At 46.4% G+C, this 26,507-nt stretch overlaps 1 protein-coding gene across 1 annotated transcript in view; it reads right to left on the bottom strand.

Moving 5' to 3' along the window:
* GTPBP10 (GTP binding protein 10) overlaps nt 1–26,507 on the bottom strand; it is a 343,147-nt gene that overhangs the window by 165,333 nt on the left and 151,307 nt on the right. Inside the window, exons 6-7 of the mRNA XM_069648367.1 lie at nt 6,565–6,617; nt 5,533–5,640 (exon numbers count right to left, since the gene is read on the bottom strand). Of these exons, the coding sequence (XP_069504468.1) occupies nt 5,533–5,640; nt 6,565–6,617 (161 nt within the window). The remainder of the gene's footprint in view (nt 1–5,532; nt 5,641–6,564; nt 6,618–26,507) is intronic.

The following is a 26,507-nucleotide window of genomic DNA, read 5'->3' as shown; positions in this document are numbered from 1 at the left end:
CAGGCAGTAATGTTTTATAAACGTGTGAATAGTAGACTATGTTGCTGCTTCACAAATACTTGTTATCGCAACACCCCTTTGCAGGGCTGAAGAGGCAGCCATGCCCCTGGTGGAATGGGCCCTTACACCTTCAGGAGGTACCTTCCGTGCCAGTCTAACATTCTTAGATTGCCAGCATGATCCATCTGGATAAGTTCTGTTTTGTAACAGCCTGAACCAGTTTGTGGCCCGTATAGCCACTGAAAAGTTGATCATCAATGCAGAGTTTTGACAGTCTAAATGTATAAACTTAAAGTCAAACTTATGTCAAACTTAAAGCTAATCACGTGATGTCTATAAGATTCCTATTGCTGTAACGTCCCCCCAAACTCACTCCTAAATTTGATGAACATTTATTGGCTAGTATTGGTAATCTCTCCAAAGACACCTCAGCAGTTGTTGTCCTGGGGATATAAACCTATAAGACAATAACTCACAGGATATAAAAGCTAAGAACCTTAAAACTTGAGGCCATTAAATTACAACAATTAGTTAAAAATCCTACCCACAATTCTGGTAACATATTGGATTGGATACTGACAAAAAAAACAGGAAATTACCATCACCTCAATTTTAGATAGTGCATTGTCTGATCATCATCTGATCAATTTTACCTGTCATATCACTGATAGCCAAACTCAGTGCCCCACAAAATCTCCACTTATAGGAACCTGGCGTAACAGAAAGGCAGTAACCAGTGAGGCTTTTAAAGATAAGGTCGGTCCTCTCCTGCCCTCACTACATCAGCACACATCCTTGGATTCCTTCACTCAGGCCTTTAGAAAGGCAATTAATCAGGCCTTTGATTAATTAATCTCCCTTAAACCTAAAAAAAGTAACAAATCCACCAACGTGAACAAGTGGTTCTCCAAGGATATTCTTGAAGCCTGAAGAAATAAGCGTAAGGCCGAACGCCTTTGGAGAAAACACCAATCTGTAGCATCACTAGCATTTTATAAACTAGCTGCTAAGGATTACAAACTGATCATTCTTCGATCCTAAGCTGAACACTTTAATGCGAGGATTCAGCAAGCAAAATCTCAATCTAAGGAAATCTTTTCAATTCTTAAAGAACTGAAAGATCCTCTAATTACACACCCAGCTCAAGAGAGCTATAAGTGGTGCCAAGAGATTCATGAAGGTATCTCTGAAAAAACTAGTAAACATCAACACGCTATTCAAACCCCCAAAAAACTATTTTCTGATCACAAGTTACCTCATTTAACTTTGACTACCGTTAAGAGTGATCTGCCAAATAGTCATTTAGATCTTTTCTCTTTCAAAAACGTCTCAATTTCAGATGTTTTGGAAGTGATTCATAAGTTGAGGCCATCTTCCTGTCAGGGGGACATTTTCCCTGCCAAGCTAGTCAAAGATTACGCAGACACCTTGGCACCATGGGTTGCACAATTTGTCAATCAATCTTTTGAAGAAGCCTATGTTCCTGCTGATGTTAAGGAAGCATGGATTAGTCCTCTTATAAAAAAGGAAAACCTGGATCCTTCTATACCAGGCAACTTCAGGCCCATAACAAACGTGCCATTCCTGCTTAAAATTATCGATAGGATTTCCTGCATACAATATCAGAAGTTCATAGATACCAACAAAATATTGGCTAATGAGCAATATGGCTTTAGGGCCAACCATGGACAGAAACCGCGCTTCTGGATCTCCAGGCCAACATTGCTAGTACTTTTGAGAAAGGAAACACTGCCCTACTTATGCTACTTGACCTTTCCTCAGCTTTTGATCTTATAGACCATGATCTCTTGGCTGAGAGATTGAAATCCATTAGCAGATGTTCCCCCCCTAGCAATAAATTGGTTTAAATCTTTCCTAGGTCCAAGAATGGGCGCAGTCGTAAAGGGCAATTTCAGCTCCCTAAAAACACTACTGACCTGTGGTGTACCGCAGGGTTCATGCATGTCGCCTCTGCTCTTTAACATTTTCTCAAAACTCCTATGCGATATGCTTAGAGACTTGGGTGTTCAATTCACAAATTACGCTGATGATACCCAGCTATGAAATGAAATGATATTTTATTTATATCGCGCTCGTACACAAGTGTTTCAGAGCGCGACCAGGCAAAAAGGGAGGGGAACAAGGGAGATAAAAAACAGCGATCTTACTAGGCCCAGTGACATTTAAGAAAGCGCAAGTGCATGGGAAAGGAAAATGGGGGAAAAGTGCGAAGCAGAGGAGGGAAAAACAAATAAATATTAAATAGAATAAATAATAAATAAGGGCTTTAAACCATTATAGTGCAGCCAGCAAGTGGCAGGTGAAAGTTAGTCAGAAAGGTATATCTGATAAGTGCAGATGAAACGTGGGAGGGGGACTGTATGGGTACAGATACAGAACCCTAGTGCAGATGGTGGCCTGGAGGCAGTGCAGGAGGGTGGCAGGGTGAGCAGATACCTGGACCCGAAAGAACAGAGGGTGGCCAGGTGCACAATGCCATGAGAAGAAACAGATCAACAGTGGAGAAGGGGGGCAAAGGCAGAGGCAAAGAGGAAAGTCTTGAGAAGTTTCCGGAACCGAAGATGTTTTTCCTCATGTTTCAAGGTGGCAGGGAGGCTGTTCCAAAGGGAGGCACCAGCCGAAGACAGGGATCTACCCCCGGCTCGTTTTTTTTGCAAAACGACTAACCCTGAGGGAGTTAGAAGTAGAGGAGCGAAGGGCTCAAGAGGGGGAGGTATTTACGGAGGGATAGTTGAAGGTATATTGGACCGAGGCCCCAGAAAGCCTTATGGACAATGCAGAGGGTTTTAAATTTAATCCTTGCATTCACTCAGAGCCAATGAAGCGATTTCAAGGCTGGAGAGATACGATCCCAGGGCTTGAGGCCAAGGACAAGTCTCGCAGTCCTGTTCTGGATTAGCTGTAGAGGGCGGAGAGTGGAGGCAGGTAGATTTAGGAAGAGGCAGTTTGGAAAGAACCAGAGCTTGGGAGACCGTGAGCTTTTGAGGGAAGGAGAGGAAAGGTAGAGTACCTCTAAGGAGGTGAAGTAAAAGATTTTTTGGAGACATCAGAGATGTGTGCAGAGAAGGAAAGTGTAGAGTCAAAGATAACCCCAAGATTCTTAGCCGCGCAGGGGGTGGTGGGAGGAGGGCCATGGGAGGCCGGCCAGAGAGTGAGAGGAAAGGATGGAGATGGTGTACCAATAAGGAGGATCTCAGTCTTGTTGGCATTTAGACATAGATCATTGGCGGCACACCAATTTTGAATGGCGATTAGACAATCTGAGATGAGGGAAGGAGAGGAGGAGGCTGAGGGAAGCCTGATAATGAGTTGGGTGTCGTCAGCATAGCACTGGAAAGTTGAGCAGAACATTGAGATGCAGTAAGCGAGAGTTGCCAGGTATTGGTTGAAAAGCTAAGGCGAGAGGATAGACCCCTGGGGAACACCACATGTGGAGAGGGAGATAGAAGATAGGAAGGACCCAAGTTGTACCTGGGAGGGTCGTTCAGAGAGAAAAGAGGTCAGCCAGGCCAGAGCCTGATCAGTGATACCGAGGTTGTCACGAAGACGATTGAGCAGGGTGGTATGGTTGACCGTGTCAAACGCAGAGGAGAGGTCAAGTAGGATAAGGACAGAGGGAATGTTAGAATCGAGGTTGGAGAGCAGGTCTTTGAATTGTCAGGTTCCTATGAAAAGGACGTTGAAAGAATAAACAAAGTGTTCAATGCTATCCAAAAGTGCATGGCAAACAACTCTTTGGCCCTCAATGAGGCAAAAACAGAACTCTTAATTTTTGGCACACCACAAAAAAATAGGGACACTAGATCAACAATACAAAAAAATCAAGATAAACAATAGCTTCATCGAAGTATCTAAGCATGTTAAGACCTCGGGCATTTTTATGGACTTGCATCTCTCGTATAAGAGACAGGTCTCCTATCTTAAATCCACATGCGCCTTTTTACATCAATCTCATATGGCAAATTCAACCATATCTATCACAAAAAAATCTTGCGCTGATTGCAGGAGCTATAATTAACTCCAAACTGGACTACTGCAATAGTCTCTTGATGGGTACCTCTAAGGCTAACATCAAGAGATTGCGGACCATTCAAAATGTTGCAATTAGGGCGGTCTGGGGCTTGAGCTGGCGGGAGAAAACATCAGTTGCCAGGAAAAAACTTCACTGGCTACCAGTTCAACAGCGAATAAAATTCAAATGCTCAGTTATGACCTTCAAATGTCAGACAGACATCACTCCTAATTTTCTCTCTAAGAGACTAATTAAGGCCCCGGCTCAAAGAACTCCATGATCTAATGGAAAAAAGAATCTGCAACAACCACGGAAAACTTTGTAAAGAGTTGGTGGCACAAATTTTACTCACTGGGCTCTGATGATTTGGAATGCTATGCCATCTCCCATAAAAAACGGCACGTCTCTTACCATCTTTAAGAAACTGCTTAAGACATTTCTGTTTGACGAAGGAGAAGTCTAATAGAATCTCTATCTCGTTCTCTTTGTAGTCCTGTGTTTTACGTTGTTTTGTCTCCGTTGTGAGTGCTCTGAGGCCTAAGGGCAATAGGGCGCTATATAAAAAACAAAATAGATAGATAAAAGTTCAGAGCTCTGCGAGGGTCAAACCTACGTAACCTCTCCTCCTCCTTGCCAGGATGAGGTGGACGATAGAAAGAAGGTAAAACAATTTTCTGGGTAATAAATCAGGGTTTAACTCTCAGAACAACCCTATCCTTATGGAAGATAGGAAATGGTGGCTTGGACAAAAGTGCCTGCAACTCACTCACTCTACAGGCTGAAGTTTTAGCTACAAAGAAAATGGTTTTAAAGGTTAACAACCTCAAAGGACATGTGTAAAGATTCAAAGGGTGCACACATTAGACTTTTTAGAACCAGATTAAGTTCCCAAATTGGAACCTGGAAAGGAGATGGGGGGGGGGGAAACATTGATGAGCCCCTTTAGAAATTGTGGCACCAGTGGAATCTTGAAATATGAACATTCTTCAGACAAGCGCTTAAAGATGCATAGCGCCGCCAAATAGCCTTTAATAGTTCCACCTGGAGCCCCAGATTGGCTAAGGATAGTAGAAAGGATAACATCTTGGGTGTTCTGCACAGAAAAGGGTCTACATTCTTGTCCCTGCACCAGTTGCAGAATTTGTTCCAACAGCAATGTTACAAGGACTTTGTTGCCGGCCTTCTGGCCGAAAGCAAAACCTTGAATAAGGTCATCCAGGAAGGTCCCAATCCTTGTATCTCAGCCTTTCAGAAACCATGCGTGAAGGCTGAGTGTCTCGACCTCTGGATGGAGAACCTGACGCTCCGGGTACCACGTCCTCCTGGGCTAATGTGGGGAAATTAGGATCAGGTGTTTCCCGAAAATTCTCAACCTCCTGATAAACTGTCCACCAAGAACTTGAGCATTCAAAGTGACCAAAATGTGTCACCCAAGTTCCAATCTGCTTTACATATTACACAAGTGAGACACTGTTATGCATGTCTTCTTGCTTACTTACCACAAACAGAAGCTGTTTTGTTCTTTCAATATGCTTGAGGAATTTGTGCCCCATTCCTCGGTTCACATGTGCACCTTCAATCAATCCTGGCAGATCAGCCACTGATACCTAACAAAGAAAAAGCAAACCGATTCAACCTCTTTTCGCCAAAAAAGCATGTCAAGGATTGCCTTCAAAGACGATGATAACAAATCAATAATTATTAATCCCAATAAAGAAACATCATACGTCTATATTTATTTTTCCAGTACACGTTTTAGGATTTGGCTCATAGGAGTAACTGCAGCTGCACTTAGTTAAATAAAACACTACTGGTTATGGATAGTGGTAGGTGACAAGTGTGTATGAATACAGATCTGTCTAAGTGGTATGCAATTATTCTCTCCTTTTTCAGCAACTTGATATCCTCGAGGGGCGTGCTTGAATGTGTAAACTGCAACAAAATGATTTATCACCCCAACGCTGGATGTTGTCCACTAGCTATCATTAAGTGCTACCATTAAATTCAAGAATGTTTTACCAGTCTACAGGGGACCCCATCCCAACATTTCACAGGATTTAGGAGACCCACTCAAAACTGTCAGAGCCCAAAGGCATACAAAGTATCACTAGTTTTCCCCACTGAAGTCCCCAAAAAATTAAAACACACCCACACTCCAGTCCAGTATTTTTCAAGAGCAAAAACAACTAACGGCTCATTCCATCAACCTTTTCTTATTTCCTTAATTAAAAATTAAGCCTAAAACAACCCTTTCATACACTGTTTTTGACCTAAGGGTTCTTTTTCTGTTGTAAACAAACTTGTCATTATGAAGTGCTTATGGTATCCCTGTTTCGCTCAAACAATAAATACATTGAATAAAAAAAAGAATAGAAGGGAGTTTGCTCCATGTAAATCGTGATGGATACCCGTTACCTGTTTTGTGACAGAGAGGCAGAAGAGGCTAAGGGCAGCAGCAACTTTACTGAGCTGGTATGGTAGGTGAGTACCATTTAGTTTTAAAACCTAGTTTAACTAATTTCAGTGCTTACCTGTTTGTGATCTTCATATATAATCTTTCCAAGTTCAGGTTTAAGCGTTGTAACTGCAAACAAACAAAAGTACTGTAAACAATCAAAAGGCAGAGCTTGTATATGAAATTCTTAGCATTTAATTTCTCCTTTTCATCCGATGCCTATTAACAAGTGTAGCTGCCCATTATATGTTCCTAGCCGCATTATGAAAAGAGAACTAAATATTTGTATTTCATGTCCACTTGGTTATCTATTTTTAAACAGAAGGTAATTCCCCTCCAATTTAATTTAACCTAAATACTCCTGACGATCATGGACATCGTTTTGTGTAATCTATTTCCTCCTTTTCTTTGGATTGGTTGGTTAATACTGCTCCATTAACCAAATCTGGACACTAGAAGTGGTAATTCCATTTCTCAATGGAATTGCAACTTCCATCTTGGCAGTCCAGAGATCTTTTTCTAAAAAATGCTGAAGGTGCATGTAACAATTAGCTTTGTTGGATGTTTGGAATATAATTGGCAAATTGTACCAAGCTCATTCCCTCATGCAGCTGCCACTAAGGTAAAACCATGCTCCATAGGCGTTGCTAGGGGGTGGCTAAGGAACAAGTTACTTACCTGTAACTGTTGTTCTCCAGCATGGGTCTGGCATGGATTCACATGCTCATGAATATTCCCCGTCGTCAGGCTGGGAATCCTCGGTAAAGAAAAATCAGTATCAGTTTCGTTTCTGATCTGTCTTTCGTAGTAGTAACCAATCACTGATCCCTGCGTCATACTGGCCAATGACTGCCATCTCCTAAGCCCCGCCTCTGGCAGCCATCTTCAGATTTGGTAGCACGTGAAGTGGCAGTATGACCAAGTGAAGAGCCGCAGAGGGGTAGGCGGGAGGGTTCGCATGTGAATCCATGCCAGACCCATGCTGGAGAACAACAGTTACAGGTAAGTAACTTGTTCCTTCTCCAACATGGGGTCTGGCATGGATTCACATGCTCATGAATAAAGGAATACATAGCAGTACAAACATGCACAACCACGGGAGGTGGCAAAGGCTCAACATTAAGCATTACATTCAAAACTCAACATTAAGCAATTCTTACCTCCTCACCAGGTTCACCTTAGGCGAACAAGTTGCGCAGCACTGCTTGGCCGACCCTGGACTCCTCCCTGGAATCCCGATCGACGCAGTAGAATTTCAAGAAGGTGTGCGCCGACCTCCACGTAGCAGCCCTGCAGATGTCCAGCAAGGGCACACCAGATAGGAACGCTGTGGTAGCTGCGATCGCTCTGGTGGAATGGGCTCTCGGACGGCCAGGCAGCGGTCGGTTTGCCAACCGATGACAGTACATGATACAGCCGGAGAGCCATCTGGAAATGGAAGCCTTCGAGAGAGCCTTCCCCTGATTGACAGGTCCAAAGTTCACAAAAATTTGTGACGTCTTCCGAAAACTCTTTGTGTGGTCCACGTAGAACTTCAGCGCTCTAGCCACATCCAGCGAGTGCAAAGTCCTTTCAGCCGGCGACGAAGGCGACGGGAAGAAAACAGGCAACACCAAGGGTTCGTTGAGGTGGAAGTCCGACGGCACCTTGGGCATGAAGGAGGGGTGCGTCCTGAGCACTACCCTCGTATCGTGAAAAGTCAAGTATGGGGGCTTGCAGGAAAGGGCCTGGATCTCTCCCACCCGTCGTGCGGAGGTGATGGCCACAAGAAACGCTGTTTTCCACGATAAGAACTTCAACGGAGCTGAGTGTAGAGGCTCGAACGGAGGTCCCATGAGCTTGGTCAGCACCACGTTGAGCTCCCACGCCAGGGCCGGAGCCTTCACCGGCGGGAACGATCTGAACAGTCCCTTCATGAATTCTTTCACCAGACGATGAGACAACAAAGACGTCCGTCCCGTGGTTCTGGTGTATCGGGAGATCGCAGCAAGATGAATCTTGATGGAAGCATGCGCCAGTCTAGCCTTGGCCAGCGTCAGTAGCTACGGCAGTACTTGAGGAGCCGTAATCCGTAGAGGGTTAATCTTCTGTGCGTGGCACCAGACAGAGAACCTCTTCCATTTGTGTCCGTAGCATTTAAGAGTTGAGGACGCCCTGGCCTTTGCAAGAACCTCTCTGCAGTCGGCCGGAATGTCGTAACCTCCAAACTCTAACGCTGCAGGAGCCAGGCCTGCAAGTTCAGCGACTTCGGGTCATGATGGATGATGACGCCTCCTTCCCTGGAGAGAAGATCCGCGTCCACTGGCAGCTTGATTGACGGGGACGCTGACAAGTACAGAAGGTCTGGGGAACCATATCTGCCTCGGCCACGCAGGTGCGATGAGGATCATCCTGCACCGTGACCTCTTGAGCTGGTTGATGAGCCGGATCAGCAGCGGCAATGGAGGGAACGCATATAGGAACAGGCCCTCCCAGGGGAACGAGAAAGCATCGCCCATGCTCCTCGGCTGGGGAAACCTGCTGGCGAACCTCCGGCACTTGGAGTTCGTCGCCGTCGCGAACAGATCGATCTGGGGTGTGCCCCACCGTCGGAAGAGGCGGTCCACTAGATCCTGTCGTAGTTCCCACTCGTGGCACGAGCGCAGCTCTCTGCTGAGCGAGTCGGCGATGGTGTTTTTTTATTCTTGCCAGATGAAACGGCACCAGAAACATCCCTTGGCCGACGGCCCAATGCCACAGATCCTGCGCCTCCTTGGACAGGGCTGGGGATCTGGTACCGCCCTGCTTCCTGATGTAGAACATGGTGGTGGTGTTGTCGGTGAAGATCCACCACCTTCCCGTTGGGGGACGGAAGAAAGGACCTGAGGGCCCAAAACACTGCACGGAGTTCCAGGACGTTGATATGGAGGGACTTCTCCGTCGGCAGCCAAAGGCCCCTTGCGTGCAGATTTTCAGTGTGCGCTCCCCACCCTTCCAGGGAGGCATCCGTGGTCACTGTCTTCAGGGGGCCCGGGGTCTGGAAGTCCATGCCCGCCGTCAGATGCGCGCGGGTGCCCCACCACCGGATCGCTCGTCGGAAGCTCTCGTCGAGTGTGATCCTGTCCTCGAAGCTGCCCGTCGTCTGGATCCAGCGAGCGTCCAGGAACTCCTGTAACGGGCGCATCCGAAGCCTGCACAGGCGGATGAGATAAATGCAAGAAGACATCATTCCGAGGAGGGACTTGATGGACCTCACCCTGGCCGCGTCCGCAACCAGCATCCGCTGCACCTTGCCCAAGATGGCCCTCGTCCTTTCCTCCGACGGAGAGGCCAGAAGCGCCACTGTGTCGAGCTTCGCTCCCAGAAACAGTGCGTCTTGCGCGGGCACCAGGTGGGACTTGGCGTAGTTTATGGAGAATCCCAGGTCCGTGAGTAGTTGGACGGTCCTCGCCGTGTGCTCCGCGGCGAGCTCCTTTGTCTTTGCTCGGATGAGCCAGTCGTCCAGGTAGGGGTAGACGTGGATCCCCTCCAGGCGCAGCCGCGCCGCCACCGGTGCGAGGCACTTGGTGAACACCCTAGGTGCCGACCTCAATCCGAAGGGAAGGGCTCTGAACTGGTAGTGACGCCCTTGAACCACTAATCTGAGAAACTTTCGGTGTCCCTTTAGGATAGGGATATGGAAGTAGGCATCCTCCAAATCCAACGACGACAGGAAATCACCCTCCTCCAGCTGACCCAGGACGTGCTGGAGGGTGACCATCCGGAACTTCTGTGCCTTGATGAATTTGTTCAGTCATCGTAGGTCCAGGATGGGACGCCATCCTCCTGTCTTCTTCTTCACGAGGAAGTATCTTGAGTAAACTCCGGAGCCCCGAAGCCTCTTTGGGACGAGCTCGATGGCGCCTTTCTTGAGCATCGCCTTTACCTCCAAGAGAAGTTGAGGGACGTGATGTTCATTCCTGGCCACGGGGGGGACGCGCAGGCACTTCTTTAGAAACTCGAGCGCGTGACCCTGGCCCAGGGCGTCCAGCACCCAACGGTCAGTGGAGATGGACTCCCACACGCTGATGTAGTTCGCCAGCCGGCCTCCCACCGGGATGCTTCGGTGGGGGCCCAACCCCACGGCCGGTTCAGTCCTGCGTAGACGAGGCTTTGCTGCCTTGTCCTCCCTGTCGACGACGGCGGGGTCCACCCGACTTGCCTCGTCCCCTGTAGGCTTCCTGTGACGACGAACGGGCCGCTTGACGGTAAGTGGAATATCCGCCGCCGGAACCTTTGGAGGCACCCTGCTTGCCTACGGCGCTCCGAAAGGGCGGCCGTCGTTGCTGGAGAACACCAAGAGCCCGGGCCGTCTCCGTGTCCGTCTTGATGGCTTGTAGGGAATAGTCCACTGTTTTCCCAAACAGGTTGCTCCCGTCGAATGGCATGTCCAAGACTCTGGTCTGCACGTCCTGTCGGAAGTCCGTTGCCTTGAGCCATCCACGCCGTCTAAGGCACACGCCGTTGCCCAACTGGCGAAAACCAGTGTCAGCGATGTCCGTCGCTATCGTAATGGCGTGGTCCAACGCCACTTCTCCTTCCTGCAAGATCTCTAGGGCCTCCGCCCTCTTGTCATCCGGTAGGAAGTCCAGCAGGGGGGCGATCTTGTACCACAACTCCCTGTCGTAGCAGGCTACGATGGCTAAGGCGTTGGCAGCCTTAATCGTCGTCGCTGCTGATGAGATGACTCTGCGTCCCATCGTGTCCAATTTCTTTCCCTCGCCGTCCGGTGGGGAGGTCAACGTAGAGCCCGAAGCCCGCCCCGCTTTCTTCCTGGCCGCCGCGGAGACGACCGAGTCCGGGGTCAGCTGTGCCCGAAGGCACAAGGGGGCCGCGTCCGGGACCCGGTACTTCTTCTCGTACCGATCCCTTCTCGCAGGCGTTGTGGATGGGTTCTTGAGGAGGGCGAGACCCTCATCCCAGATATCGTCCAGTAGAGGTACAGCGAGGACCGTCTTCCTCTTGGTCTTGCGCCGTTGATAAAGGAAACCTTCCTTCTTCTCTTCCGGGCAGAGCTGGAAAAGCTCGGATGCCCTGGCGATCATGGCATGAAATGATCCAATCTCGTCGGGGGGGGAGGCCCGGGGAGGAGGCGACGACGGAAGATCCTCGTCGTAAACCTCATCGTCTGTACCCGTCGCGGCCGTGTCCATCCCCGTATCATCCCCACGGGTCATGGACGGGGAGGAGGGCTGAGCAGGACGCGATGGTTGAAAAGGAGGTGGAGGATGAATCCTTCTTCTCTTAGGAGGAGGGCTCCCAGAAGGGCCTGGCTCCGGGTCCCCCGTCGGGAGCGGTTCCTCCGTTGGTGGTAACGGCAATCTCGTCCTTATCTCCGAGCATAAGGACTGTATAGCCAACAAAATGGCCGCTGAGTTGTCTTGCGGCACTGGTTGAGGGGATTCCGACGGGCGGTCAGGAGCCTCGTCGGCACCCTCGACGTTCTCGTCGTCTCCTATGTCGGGATCCCTCCCGACAGGCTGGTCTTCTTCCACGCCAATGCCATGGCTTAAGACTTCGATCAGCTCCTCTTCAGAGGTTGAGGCCAAATCCACGACGACCTCCTGCCCCCCCTTTTTCTTCTCTGTCAGAGGTTTCACGGGGGTCCTGTCGATGGGCTTGAAAGAGGACTCCCTCTGTGGTGGCAGGGAGACTCTGAGCCCCGCAGTCGCCTCCACTGGTGTAGCCTCCACAGGCTGAGCCAGGGCCGCCGCGACTGTCTCGATAGAGGCCTTGGCAGGGTGGATCAAGGTTTTCACCACCTTAGGTGCGCTCACCGCCTTCTCCTTGGGGGGGGAGGGTCACCGCCTCGCCCCCCCCTCCGATTGGGCCTTCGAGCTCGACCGGGGTTTCTCCAGGAGCTTCGCCGGGTGCTTCCTCTTACCCGAGCCAGAGCGTTGGCTCGTGGTTGATGGCGCCGGGGAGGATGCGCCCTGCCTGGCAGCCGTAGAGCCCGACCGTTCGGCGCCCCCGGTGCCAGCGGACTCGCGGTGCTTGGCCTTCTGTTGGACCCCCGTCGCCGGGGGACCCTCAAAAGTCTTAGAAGACCGCTCGGACTTCCTCTTCTTCGTCTCGCCTGACGGGCTCTTCCCTTCCAGCCAGTTGGCGAGACGCAGATGGCGGTCCTTCATGGTCCGCTCCGACATATTGCCGCAAAACGCACAATCCTTCTCCATGTACGTCTTGTCCTCATGCAGGCAGTAGAGGCAAAGGGAGTGTTCGTCCTCCTTAAAGACATTCTGAAGCTGGCATCCAAGGCAGACCCTGAACAGCTTTCCGGGCGTCGAGCTTCTCTTCTCCTGGGCCATGTCCGAGATGGGCCTGAGAAACTTCTGGAGTCCTCCAAAAGCGTGGCTCGACGAAATCTTCACCCTTGAGGGGCGTAGAGGAATCCGACATGGGTCCCCGTTGATCGGATAAAGAAACGGTGGAGCTTGAGGCTCTTTTGACCGAAAAAAGAGAATTTTCCTATGAAAAAGCACGAAAACGCAATACAGCTCGAGAGCAATAGCATGAGGATCCCAACACATGAACGTGCGGTAAAAATCTGAAGATGGCTGCCAGAGGCGGGGCTTAGGGAGATGGCAGTCATTGGCTGTGGTCAGTATGACGCAGAGATCAGTGATTGGTTACTACTACGAAAGACAGATCAGAAACGAAACTGATACTGATTTTTCTTTACCGAGGATTCCCAGCCTGACGACGGGGAATATTCATGAGAATGTGAATCCATGCCAGACCCCATGCTGGAAAAGGGGGATATAGCCCCGGGTCTTTTGGTTGTAGCCCCGGATAGAAGCTCAAGGGATACAATCAAAAGACTAGCTAGCCCTGAGTCCCGACAGTCCCAACATTAGCCTAGCCCCCAATCCTTTCCAGAGCTAGCAACACCCCTGCCATGCTCTGTTGAGGCTGAGGCTTCCAAAAAAAAACAGCCAGTTATGTGCAGCAGAGTGACAAAACACATTATTTCCAGATTTGTCTCCACTGAGGTATTCTTGGACATACTTGCTAGAATCTGTTGTATTTTTGTGCTCCTTGTCCCCTTGATGACATTTGATGTTATCACCAGTTGTGCTCTATAGAGCATTACACTTCTAAAACAATATCTTACTCTGTCCTAAAAGGGAGTACTTCACTGCTTTCTGTGTGTGTGCGCGCGTGTGTGTGTGTGTGTGTGTGTGTGTGGGGGAGGGGTTAAGAGTAGTGGGGGCAGTGTATGGGCAGATATTTTAAACTGAATATTTTAAACTTCACATTTTGTTTTAAAAATACCAGATTACAGCACACCGCTGTATAACAAAGTATCAACACTAGATCCCCCACAAGAGGAAAGTCATTCATCATTTTGGAAGCACTGTGTTACATCAATTTCCATTTTGAAGCATGGGTCCTGTAATAAAGTCCAAAACCAACACCATGAAACAAGAATACAGTAACCATAATGTAGTGTTTTTTCTAGATGCCGATTTTGATTTTACAGACCAAATTAACAAAAAAGATTTGAAAGCTTGCATCAAATTATCAAAGTTCTCAGATCACCACCCAATTTACCTCTTCTCCATTTATCTTAACAAGTAATCTCCTGCCAAGGTCAATGCAAGATAAAGACATGTCTCTCACCTAAAGATCTTTGGTATTAAGCGTTTGATAGTACTAATATATCTCAAACTACACCCAGAGAATATTGAGCAATATGCAGAGCCAGTTTTCCAAACCCTGCTATCTTGCAATATCTTCATGAGCTGCAACCATATTCATTAAGTATGACCATTCCATTATCATTCATGAGCCGCTTTGTTTCCAATCTCTCAAGACTGCTGTTATCCTGCGGCCATGGATCACCACTTGGTTACTTTGCCTTGAAGTGGATCGAGTGGCAGGTTGTTGACTTTTTATTTTTTCAATGCAATTTTTATTAGCAATCTTCGTTGCAACATGTACAGTGAATAATCATCATTATGTATGGCATGTTCAAACGAACAACAACCCCTTCCAATAACCACCCTCCTTCCCCCACCCTCAACCGTACTGTTGCTTTAAAGTCTTGTCCGATACCGGTTTCCGCAGGGCTGCTCCCTTCTGCCCACCTTTCACATTAGCACTATTGGGCGCAGTCCGACCATGATCTATTATAATCAGAAAGCTACTCCTATATTTTTATATGGCCTCGAAACGAGAGAAACTGTGCCGGAAGCTTCGTAAAATCGAAGGAAAATACTGGAGACAAGTTTTGCAATTACCACAGTGCACACCTGTTGCTTGGTTGAGGTACGAATTGGGACTGATATAGTTGAACGCATTGAACCAATGGCGCCTCTGTGCATTTTTGAGAAAATATCTTGTATCAACTGACTAAGACATCTTGCTAAAAGTATTATCTGATTACATATTTTCTGCTGATCATATCTTTGTCAAAAAATGTAAAATAGGCATCTATCAAGTATTAGCTAATGCTGATGTCACTGTAGAAGTACTTATCACTGATCCAGACAGAGTTAAAAAGAAAATATATCTAGCTAACTGGATAGAGACAAGGAGATTTTGCCTTAGCTACAAACACTTTGCGGAAAATCCGTTTGGTGAAAAGAAATTCCAAATGATGGAACCATACCTATGTAAACATCCCTCACCATCGTATAGATCAGCGATTCTGCGACTAAGATTACATTTATGGCTCAATAGGGACCTATTGGCCGAGCGTAAAATAATAGGTGAGGAGATGAACATCTGTCGTTTTTGCTGAAAATCTGATTGCAAAGAAACACTGTCACCTAATTACACAGTGCCCGGGACTTTATTCAGCAGAACGGAAATTCTTCTCCAAATACTCTAATTATCTCAGCAAGTTATACCTCAATCTTAGATGGCAACTCATCCTATGTACTCCTTGCACCAGAATAGCCACTGTACATTTTCTAACCTCATTATCACTGAACAATAGCTCAGAATTGAAACCTGACCAATTGTAATCCATTTATCATGAACTATTTTTCCTACATTATTTGCTAGACAACTATATTCTCTGACCTTTTCTACAATAAACAAGTAATCAAGTTTTGTACATGAGAAATTAACTTGTTGTTAGAAATGTTCCATTACTATGTTGTCTATTAATTGTAATGATCATCACAAAGGAAAGTAGTATTACAGAAAGTCTTATATTTTGAATGAATTCATCTGACAAAGTTTCTATGTACTTTCATTTTAAGTGCATTGTTCTAATGAGCTCTAATTGTTTGGCATACATGTGCATCTTAATATAACATCTAAGTATAACAGTTAGCAAAGATCAATCGTCCTGTATGTGTTATTGTGATTGATTTTATCTTAGTCTTGGACTCCATTTCTGTCTGTTAAGACACTTGTCACAAATCACCTTAAATTCGAACCCCGGTCTCCAGCATGCCAAGACCCCGCACTTATCGGTTGGGCCATTGTTGTCTGTACTAACTAGAGCATGCAGTAAACCTTACATATTAAACCCCTGCGACACAACGGCCCTGGTACATACCTGCGGCACGCCGTAATCTCACCTAGCAATATTCATTCATTTTCAATAACCAGGGCTCTGTAAGTTACATACGCTCTGCCAACGCGGTCGGGTTTCGCACAGTTAATAATTTTTTGTATTCCTCGGGTCCGCTCAAGCTGGCGTGGCGGCCAGCGAGCAGACCCTTCTCCCCTCCCCCCGATACTTACCACCACTGCTGCGACAACAGATCGATGCTTCCACCAGGCGGGAGCTGCAGGGCAAAGAGACCGATGGCCTGCCGTTCCCGCCCTTATAAGTGTCCCCGGGGAGACCTGAACGGAAGCCAGGTCCCCTGGGACGCCTCTTCCGCCTTGCTGAGGTGGGAGGAAGAGAGGCATGACCAGCAACCGGAAGGGGGTGGCCAGAGGGGACAGCCCGCTATGTAGGCTGTCCCTCTAGCGCCCCGTGCGGGGGCCGGTCAGCCTCTGAGCAGCTCGACCAGGCAGCACCCGGGTTCGTATGTCTTCCCACCCGAAGAGCACCCCAGGCCCTCGCTGCTCTCGCCTCCGTATGACGCCCCCATTTGGCACTCCTCAGCTGACTTTTCTAAGCGGGTGCTTCGTGCTCCGGGCAGGGATTTTATGTAGTGTTTTTTCTATGGTCTTGTGCTCTCACCATTCCGACACACAAAGCTAGTCATCTGTGTTGAATTTGTGCAACTACAGGCAAATCTTTGGTCGGATCGAGCAGGAGATAGTGAGTTCAGCGTGTTAACTGCATTGCTGCTGGCAGTGGCAGCTTGATGACAAGAGGCTAATTCGGGGGAAAGGTCAGTGGCCTCTGGGAGAATTTCCCCTAATCAGATGAGACGGATCAAACCAAAAGTGATATATCAAAGTACACCTCTTTAGAGATTGAATAAGTGTGCCATCTGATACGCAACCTTTCAAGCGCTTGGGGCAGAGGTGGGGGTAGCCAGAGAATCCACGCATACATTCAAGCCAGAGGGTCCAAAACAGGAGCCGAACCAGCAAAGGAACCACACCTGGTGTCATACATCCTCACAGCACAAGAACCATACCTGGATTTCTGTCTCTCCACCCCCTTACCTGGCGTTGTGAATCCAAACCCCCTCCCACAGCAAAAAGGTCCATACCTGGCATAAAATGTTTACTGATAGAGCTCAGCAAGGTGATATGATTTGCCCAGGATCACATGCTTTATTTAAGCGATGAACTGGGATTTGGGGCAAATCTACTTGAAAACATCTCCCGAGCTCTAGTTGGTGCAAATCTGAAGTAATGTTTGGCTTTAAAGAGCTAACATTATATTGTTTTTATAGATAACTATTAAACTATACATACAACATTATAAAACAACCAGACAGATCTAAAATCATTCGCGCTAAGTAAAAGCAGTATGTGTGCAACATTATTTTCCCTCTATCTAGTTTTTGCTGCTGGAATGGACGCTGGTGTGTGTGTGGGTCTGGGGGAGGAGGGATGAGATGTAGAGGCGATTGTCACAACCAGGCCTTACCAGCTACTTGGGGTCTCCTTCACCAGCCCTGTCTGCATCTGAATGTGTGTAGCTCACCTCCAGTTCAGAGCAAAATGAGCAAAGCATTGTGGGCATTCAAATTAGCCCAAATGCAAGCCTTTTGCACCAGATAATTTTCTTTGCTCATGTGGCTCTGAACGGGAGGTGAACATCCAGCGATTGCTACTGGGTGGTGCGGGTTGTTATGTGTGACTTGGCTCAAATTGAATATTGTACTTTCACATTTAAGTTTTTTTCCAAGCCTTTTTAAAACACCATATTTTTGCTGGTGTTTGTTAAACATGCCCCATCGCAGGAAGTTCCCTTCCACTTCAGTGCCACATCAGCAAGGTTTTGTGGGTATGCAATCAAGCCTTTTGCTCCAGACAATTGATTTTGTCTTACAGGGCAGTGCTGCTTTGCACGGCTTAATCAGACATTTCTCAAGACTGCAGACTTGGTTCAAATGGAATATTATGCATACATAACTCATGCCAAATTAACCTATGGAGCAAGGTAGAAAAAATGAATGCAGCAATTGCAACTTGGCATCAGTACATTTATTTCGATCTGAGTATACACACATTTTGCTTCCAGGTAAACACCACTACTGATTTTTTAATCAGAAATTACTATTTGGTTTTGAAGAATACTTTTTTTTTTTTTTTTAAATAGAGATGCCTTGAAACCTACACATCCTCACATCCTCATAACCCAACTTGACAAATATATAAAATCGAACAGAAATGTGTAAAGCAAAAAAAAACAGGATAGCTTTTTGGTATCTTTATTCTGTTCAAATTAAGGAAAGTAAAGATACAAAGTAATCTGGGCCTACAACATGTACCCTGGATGTTAAGAATGCACGTTAAGGAGCGTTTTGGTGTGGTAAAAAAAGCACACAAGAAAATAAGATGGTTTAAAAAATGTCTGACTCAATTTAACATAAATGACTAGCGAACCAGAGCTTTTTCTGGACATTGGGAATCAAATGTATCCATCAGTTCCAATTACCCAAACATTAACACATTGGTCTTGCTAGAGACAAAGGTGCTTTCCATTGAAAGGCTCTGCTCATAATAAAATCACTGTTAAGTGTTTGATAGGCCCTGCCGAATTTGTGCAGGAGTGGGGACTGGAGGGTTGGTCAGGTACACCGTTTACTTTCCTTGCCACGAAAAAGGTTTCCGCCAGTAAAGGCATCATGGAAGGCAGGGGGAGTCCCTCAGCTCAGCTAGATGGACTTGGTTGTGATGTTTATTTGCATTAACTATTTCAGCAGAACAAGAGCCCGAGGGTCACATATACTACAGTTACAGAGCGTTGTTTGCTGTAAGGGGCACCTGGGTGGCAAAGCACATGGCGCTGAGCTTCCATTATCGCGCAAAGCTAGTTCAACAAGTAAAACAATGTGTACATGGCAGCGGTACTGTCTGTGAGGACTACGCTAGGATTGTCTTCCCTTGGAGGTGTGTCTGGAAAGCCTTCAGGGCTTTGAACACTGCTAGCAGTTCCAACAGGTTGATGTGATTGGAAGCTACTGCTGGAGACCACACGCTGTGTGCTGTCTGTTGAAGGAGGTGTGCCCCCCACCCGTCAGAGATGAGTCTGTGGTAAGAGTGCTTCTACTGCGGGGGTGGTGAAGGTTGTCCCCTGCAGAAGGTTTTCCCTTGACCACCACTGCAGAGACTGAACGAGGGCTGCCAAGAAAACCACTAGATCGTCCCACTGGCCACTGGCCCGACACTGTTGGGTCGAGAGCCACTCTTGCATGGGGCGCATGCGCAAACTAGGGTGAGGAACTAGGTATATGCAGGAAGCCACCATCCCCATTAGTTGCATGGCTTTGCGTACGGTCACCTGGTGACTGGCTACATAGTGAGGGATCTGAAACAGCATGTTTTGGACCCTCTTGTTGGAGGGGAAGACGAGCCTATCTTCTGTCTGAATTAGAGCTCCCAGAAACTGTTTGGTGTGGCTTGGGTTAGACTGGATTTCTTCTCCTTGATAGAGAAACCTAGGTTGAAGAGGAGATCCACCGTCCTCTGGGTGTTTGAATGGTATGTTCCGCATGAATCCCGTTATGAGCCAGTCGTCGAGGTAGGGATAGACTGGGATGGACTGCCTGCGCCAGTGTGCCGCCAGTAACTTTGTGAACACCCTCGGGGCTGAGGCAATGCCGAAGGGCAGAACCTTGAACTGATAGTGAGTGTCCTCTATCATGAACCTGAGGTACTTTCTGTACACTGGTAACATTGAAATATGAAAGTATGCATCTTTGTTTGTTTGTTTTATTCATTTGCAATGCGCGCCAGACCCAAGGGTATCAGGGCGCATGAGCAACAAGGATATTTTCAGCTTGGTTACATTGCTGTAAAATAATTGCAAGTATATACAAAGGTAGTACAGGTACAAGTACGAGGCAGATGCACTTACAATTTACAAAATGTACATAGGGAAGGCGTTGACAGGGTGAGGTTAACAGTCTTTCATATCCAATGTGGCCATGTAATCCTCCTAATGCAGCAGTGGGGTTACTTCCTGATGTTTTTTTCATCCTGAACGTTTGATGTTTGACATACTTGTTCGCAGGGGGCAGGTCTAAAACAGGGCCCATGGTGAGATCCTTTTTGGGAACAAACGAGTACACTGAATAGATACCCTTATTTAGATACCCTTGTTTACCTGGAGAACGGGGACAACTTCGATGGCGCCCTTTTCCAGCAGGATCTGAACTTCTTCCAGCAGGATGCGCATGTGTTCTGGCGACAGGCGTTTGCTTCTTGGTGTGTGGTGGCGAGGTGGTCGGAGAAACTCGATACAATACCTGTGGGCAACAGTCTTTAGTACGCACTGATCTGAAGTGATCACCTCCCATGTGTTGATGAATGAAGGCAGGTGACCCCGGACCAGGGGAGCGTGCGAGGGGACCCGTATCGGCGAGTCACTTTGAGGTGGAGGCCGGGGAGCCTCTGGGAGTTGAGTTTCTGCCTATACCGTTGCCCCTACGAGAGCCTCTCTCCAGGGGCGGAAAATGACAACGCAGACGAGAAGCTTGACTGGAGCACAAACCCAAGTACAGCTAAGATGGATTGCCCTCGCTGACTGTCCCTCAGATTGCTTGTCTGTGCAAGAGCGGGATAGCCTTAGAACTATGATGGAGAGGGCTGCAGTAGTTTGAGCGAGCCAGAGAAGGTTTGGAGGACTATATCGGAGAACCTGACTCCATACGTGCACGAGACGGAAGTCCGCGCACGGAGAGGTGAAGGCAATAAGCCTCGAGCAATCCAGGAGGGGGATCTTTCTGTGTAACAGCCATCACCTAATGCAGAGTCCAACCCCAGTGAGAGGGGAGGGGCGGGAAGATTGCTGCCGCACCAGTAAGTCCATGAAACGTCCCCAACATCGGGACAGAGTGTGAGGACAATGAGGAGCAATACCGAGTAAGACCATATAACTGACGTGGAGGGTCCAAGAGAACTTGAAGCTTTGGGGTCTCCGAAACAGCGAGGCAACAAAGCAAAGCAGCTCCAGAGGGGACTGTGGAGCTTGAGCCCCAAAAGCCAATGCCAACCCAGGCGGATTGATCGCCAAAGAAATATCTTAAAAATTAGCGGCTCTGCTGGTTAGAGTACTGACAGACTTGACGGAAAAAATATCTCGTCAAAAAAGGAAAAGCCTAGCGACTATCAGGGATAGGCTACCTGCCCTAGAACAGGACATGTCATATGCTGATATGAGTGGGGTGCACAGCTTTTTACACCCCTTCAGATCCTGGTTTGGGTCCAAGGCCCTACACATCCCTTATAGATTGAAATCAGATGGCAAACAAATCAGATCCCTTCCTACACCTATGACTGCAGAGCAAAGGAGTGATAAGAGAAGAGAGAATGTAGGTGGGCAGAGAGCCTCAATGGAAGCCCATATTCCAAGTAAGAGCAACGATATGGCTACGTCACCATCAGAAATGGAAGATTCGCCATTTGAAAGAAGATCCTTGAATTGGTGGAGAGCTATGAGTCCACGTAATACAATAAAGAGCAAGATGATACGTGTTGTTTACTTGCCTCCAACCCCCTCACACAGGAACTCTATAAGGTTTTCCAGCATCACTAGTCCTGAAAAAATGGACCGTCTGCTATAACTGATTTACACAAATGCATAACAAGTTTATTATTCAAATAATTCAAACTGAATTTAAACAAAAAACACTACCCTCACCTAACACAGTGTACTAAACATTAAAAAACAAATATAAAACAAATATAAAACATCAGATAACTTATTTATACGACACAGAAGATATCACATAACACACAAAAAAAATCTCAATGTGTCACTAAAACAACAAGCATCCCAACATGTTTCTGTTCTTAACTGCCCAGTTCAGGCGAACTTTCTTCAGGGGATAAATTTAAAAGCATCCACTAATCTCTTCCACACCGTGTTGAAAGGGTAGATTCAGGCACCCAAGAGGGTAAAAGGAAAACAACCTCCAAGCCTTTAAATGGTGAAACTTCAAAGCACGTCACAGGATGACAAATTTGCTGGTTTCCCTCCAAATGAGAAATCAATACTTCAACAAAGCGTCACAGTCCGCTAGAGTATCGCCACACCTCCACAAATGTAGGGATCAAGACTGCAATTCACAACTCAGTAATGAACAAGTTGAAATGGAAACATCCATACGATCAAGCTGGCCGAGTATGTTTGAATGCTGCAAGTGGAGTGAATAAACCCCTCCGTGTGTACAGATTGACTCTGTACTTTATTGCTTGATCGTATGGATGTTTCCATTTCAACTTATTCATTACTGAATTGTGAATTGCAGTCTTGATTCCCTACATTTGTGGAGGTGTGGCGATACTCTAGCGGACTGTGACGCTTTGTTGAAGTATTGATTTCTCATTTGGAGGGAAACCAGCAAATTTGTCATCCTGTGACGTGCTTTGAAGTTTCACCATTTAAAGGCTTGGAGGTTGTTTTCCTTTTACCCTCTTGGGTGCCTGAATCTACCCTTTCAACACGGTGTGGAAGAGATTAGTGGATGCTTTTAAATTTATCCCCTGAAGAATGTTCGCCTGAACTGGGCAGTTAAGAACAGAAACATGTTGGGATGCTTGTTGTTTTAGTGACACATTGAGATTTTTTTTGTGTGTTATGTGATATCTTATGTGTCGTATAAATAAGTTATCTGATGTTTTATATTTGTTTTATATTTGTTTTTTAATGTTTAGTACACTGTTAGGTGAGGGTAGTGTTTTTTGTTTAAATTCAGTTTGAATTATTTGAATAATAAACTTGTTATACATTTGTGTAAATCAGTTATAGCAGACGGTCCATTTTTTCAGGACTAGTGATGCTGGAAAACCTTATAGAGTTCCTGTGTGAGGGGGTTGGAGGCAAGTAAACAACACGTATCATCTTGCTCTTTATTGTATTACATATATCTATATCCCCGTTGGTGGAGTAGGATGTTTTCATGTTAATAGGGATTCTTTATACCTATTTAAACATATTGAGCTATGAGTCCACTACTGAAGCATGCTTAAGTGACTTGTTAGAAAAAATGGATAGAGAGGAAGAAGACGAGGAGAGGAATATCTTAGATCGATCTGATTGGGTAGAAATCGAAAGACAAGTCAATCAAATCTGCCCAAACGGGAAGGGCAACAGAATAGTAAATCCATGGACAATGACAAGCAAACTACAGCTACACAAAGTGATCAGACATTTAAAACAATGGAAGAAAAAAGGCTAGCATTGGGAGAATTTCAAGCAAAGCTGGACCAAAGAAGTGCAAAAGAAAGGAGAGAAATGCCTGGTCCGAAAAGACCCCAGAAAACACAGCAGAGAATTGAAACAGACTAGTTCAGAATAGGAAGCACCCAAGAAAGAACTAAAAGTGTAACCTGGCCCTAATGCTCCAATTCTGAATCGCAGCAACGTTATGAAGCTTCTGCAATATGTTCCTGTGCTTAGACACATAACCACTGAGGATATCAGGGTGGTAGAGAAGAAAATGGATTGGGTGTTTCTTCACCTAGACACATCACTAACCAAGGAAAGTTTGTTAGCACAGAGTGACAAATGATTGCCCCTGGATTATGAATTGAGCGATCATCAGGAGCAGATCAATGTAAATAGGACAGATAATTCCAACAATAAACCAACTGAGCGGCATTCTAAGAAAATCTCAATGAGCAGCAAAAGGAATCCTGATCAGGTTCAAACTCAAAAGAAAAATCAAGCGCTCTTTTTCCAAAAAAGATCTGCCTCCTCTAAAATGTACCATCGAGAATCAAAATGATAAACAGAAGGGCAGCCTCAATCTCAAAACTGGGCAATATCAAGGAGCAGGGCCAACAAATTTGGGACAGGCTAGCTGGAGCCTTAGGCAATGACAAACAGAAATAGACTGGCCGAACCGAAGAGTAACAAAGGCTTTTCACTGGATCCTTGAATACAAGAGGATTTAAAATATTATTTGGTAACAACTCATGTATGCTGGGACAGTATGACATCTTATATTTCCAAGAGACTTGGCTCAGGTCCACCCCCCTCATGTGCTGGCTGGGAGTCTCATCTATCTAAATCCAGAATGCAAAGGTATTCTAGGGAGACCCTTCTCTGGGCTCTTAACATAGATAGTAGATGCGGGGCTAGCAATGATTAGCCAAGAAAATCCGAACCCATACGTGCAGGTTCTAAAGCGGAGTAGGGGAACACACCCAGTGGTAACAAAGTACCTTCTAGTGAATGTATATTGGAGGGTTAACATGTCAGAAGGAGAAGTTTATCAAGCTGATAATGAGCACTGTAGACAATGCGGGGACCTGAGGATTTGTTTGATGAATGGTGATGGTTGGCCCCTAAAAGAGTGTCAAATGGATAAAAGAGCTCAAAGCTGGAACTCAGAAACAACTGCTAGACAACTATTCATGTTAAAAGAGCAATCAGAAAGAGATAGACCGGTTGCATGTACTTGCGGAGGAGGTTCACAGAGATCCTGTTAGGAATACTGCTTTGTTTCAAGAAACATGATAGAAAGGATTATCAGATTTAAAATACTACAGCAACCTCCTAGCGATCATGACCTTCTAGCCATCTCTTGGCTTGACATCAATTCAGCCCCGCCTTAGATGAAAATAGGCTCAGTCGAGATAACCTGGAGGAAAAAATATATATATATCGGTTTAGGATCCAACAACATGAGGTTAAGAATATTGCTCAGCAATATGAGCGCTCTATCGAAAAGCATCACAGTAATGTAGAATATCTATGGATCCTCAAAGACTACAGAGTAGTAAGCAATAAAAGTGGCAAACCAGATATAATCCCAAAACACACCTATAATTTCACGCTAGTGATGGCTAGTAGAGAACTGAGAGCTGATGTTAGAAATCTAGGGTAGGGAAAGAGGCCCAGCAATGAATAAGATTTGTGCCTGTAAACAAAAATATAGTAATTAGCTATTGACCACGAGGGCACTGAGAATGCAAAAGGATGCAGAGAAGATGTTGGAAAGCGTCAAACACAAGAAATTTGTGGGAACTCCTGAATAACGGAGGTAATTTTTGAGCGACCCACATGATGGGCCAAGTAACCGAAGAAAGATGGGCCTCCCACTACTTTGTTTGCTAGCTCTCAGTATTGTAATCAAATGGAAGATGGGAAGGGTACAAGAGCTGGTATTTTGCATTGGAGGAAGAAGATGTAAGACTCATAAGAAGACTCAGCTCCTCGAGAGCGGTGGTTCCTGACGGACTGCCTAACCAGGTTTTAAAGGAGAACATTGAGGCATGGGGAGAATTGGCAGCATCCATGTTCAGACAGATAATGCGGACCAAGCAAATTCCAACTACGTGGAAGGAAGCCATTATAGTCCCCATATTCAAGTAGGGCGATCGAGTCTACCAAAACAATGTTTGCATCGTTCCTGTTGAGGGATCTAAATGCATGGGCAACAAAAACAGGTAGATTGGACGCTAGACAAACCGGGTTCGTTAACAGAGTAGGGACCCCGTTGCATTTATTCATTATTAATATCCTGAAGCAGAGAGTACTAGAGTCGAGGACCTGTGTGTATATGACCTTCATGGACCTTGAACAGGCCTTCGTTGGGGTAAATAGAGAGCGTCTCTGGAGAAAGTAAAGGAAATGGAACTGCCCGGTATACCTGGTGGAGGCCATAAGGGCCCTATACTAAACACCTAAATACAGGTTACACTATCTGCCAATGGCCAGCACTCAAGGAAAACTTTCACCCATTGTGGACTATAGCAGGGATGCGCCTTGGCACCACTGCTCTTTGCCTATACGTGTCGGATCTTGGTGAATCTCAAAAAACAGTTTGAGCCTTCCCTCTCAGGATAAACTCGACAGAAGTGCCCGGATACTCTATGCCGACAACTTGGTCTTTGTAGACCAAACCCCCATTGGCCTACAGAGGCGGATTGAGACTTTCAATAAATATCTGAAAGGACGACGACATGAAGATCAATTTGGGGAAATCCAAGGTCTTAGCCTGGTCGTCGTCCCACAGAAAACAAAAGGCTGTTTTATTTTGGAGAGTGGAGCACCAAGAACTGGAGGTCATTGACACCATGGTCTACCTTGGAGTTGTAATCAATAAGAACATAGATGACTAGAGTCATTACATGTCACTGAGGACGAAAGTGAAAAAGCTGTCAGTACAAGGTGCGGCTCTGTACAGAAAGTATGGCAGCTATTCCTTGTTACCCCTTATTACATTCTATCAGCAAAAAGTTGTCCAGATTTTGACATGGTCCGGAAGCAACGCTAAACCGGTCATGGAAAACCTGGGGAATATTGGAGGGATTCTTTTGGCGAATTATCTCAAAACTACCTCACGATGTCCACTATCAGACATGAGCTGAGGCATCAGTCACTAGCCTCTGTAGTGCTGTGGAAATCCATGGCACTATATAGGAAATGCATGCTGGCGGATCTGGTGGCACACTTTC

Source organism: Ambystoma mexicanum, chromosome 2q, assembly GCF_040938575.1.
Source record: "Ambystoma mexicanum isolate Mex_15411 chromosome 2q, UKY_AmexF1_1, whole genome shotgun sequence".
Lineage (NCBI taxonomy): Eukaryota > Metazoa > Chordata > Amphibia > Caudata > Ambystomatidae > Ambystoma > Ambystoma mexicanum.
The sequence above is the reverse complement of the archived record's forward strand: the minus strand, read 5'-3'. Positions and strand labels throughout refer to the sequence as shown.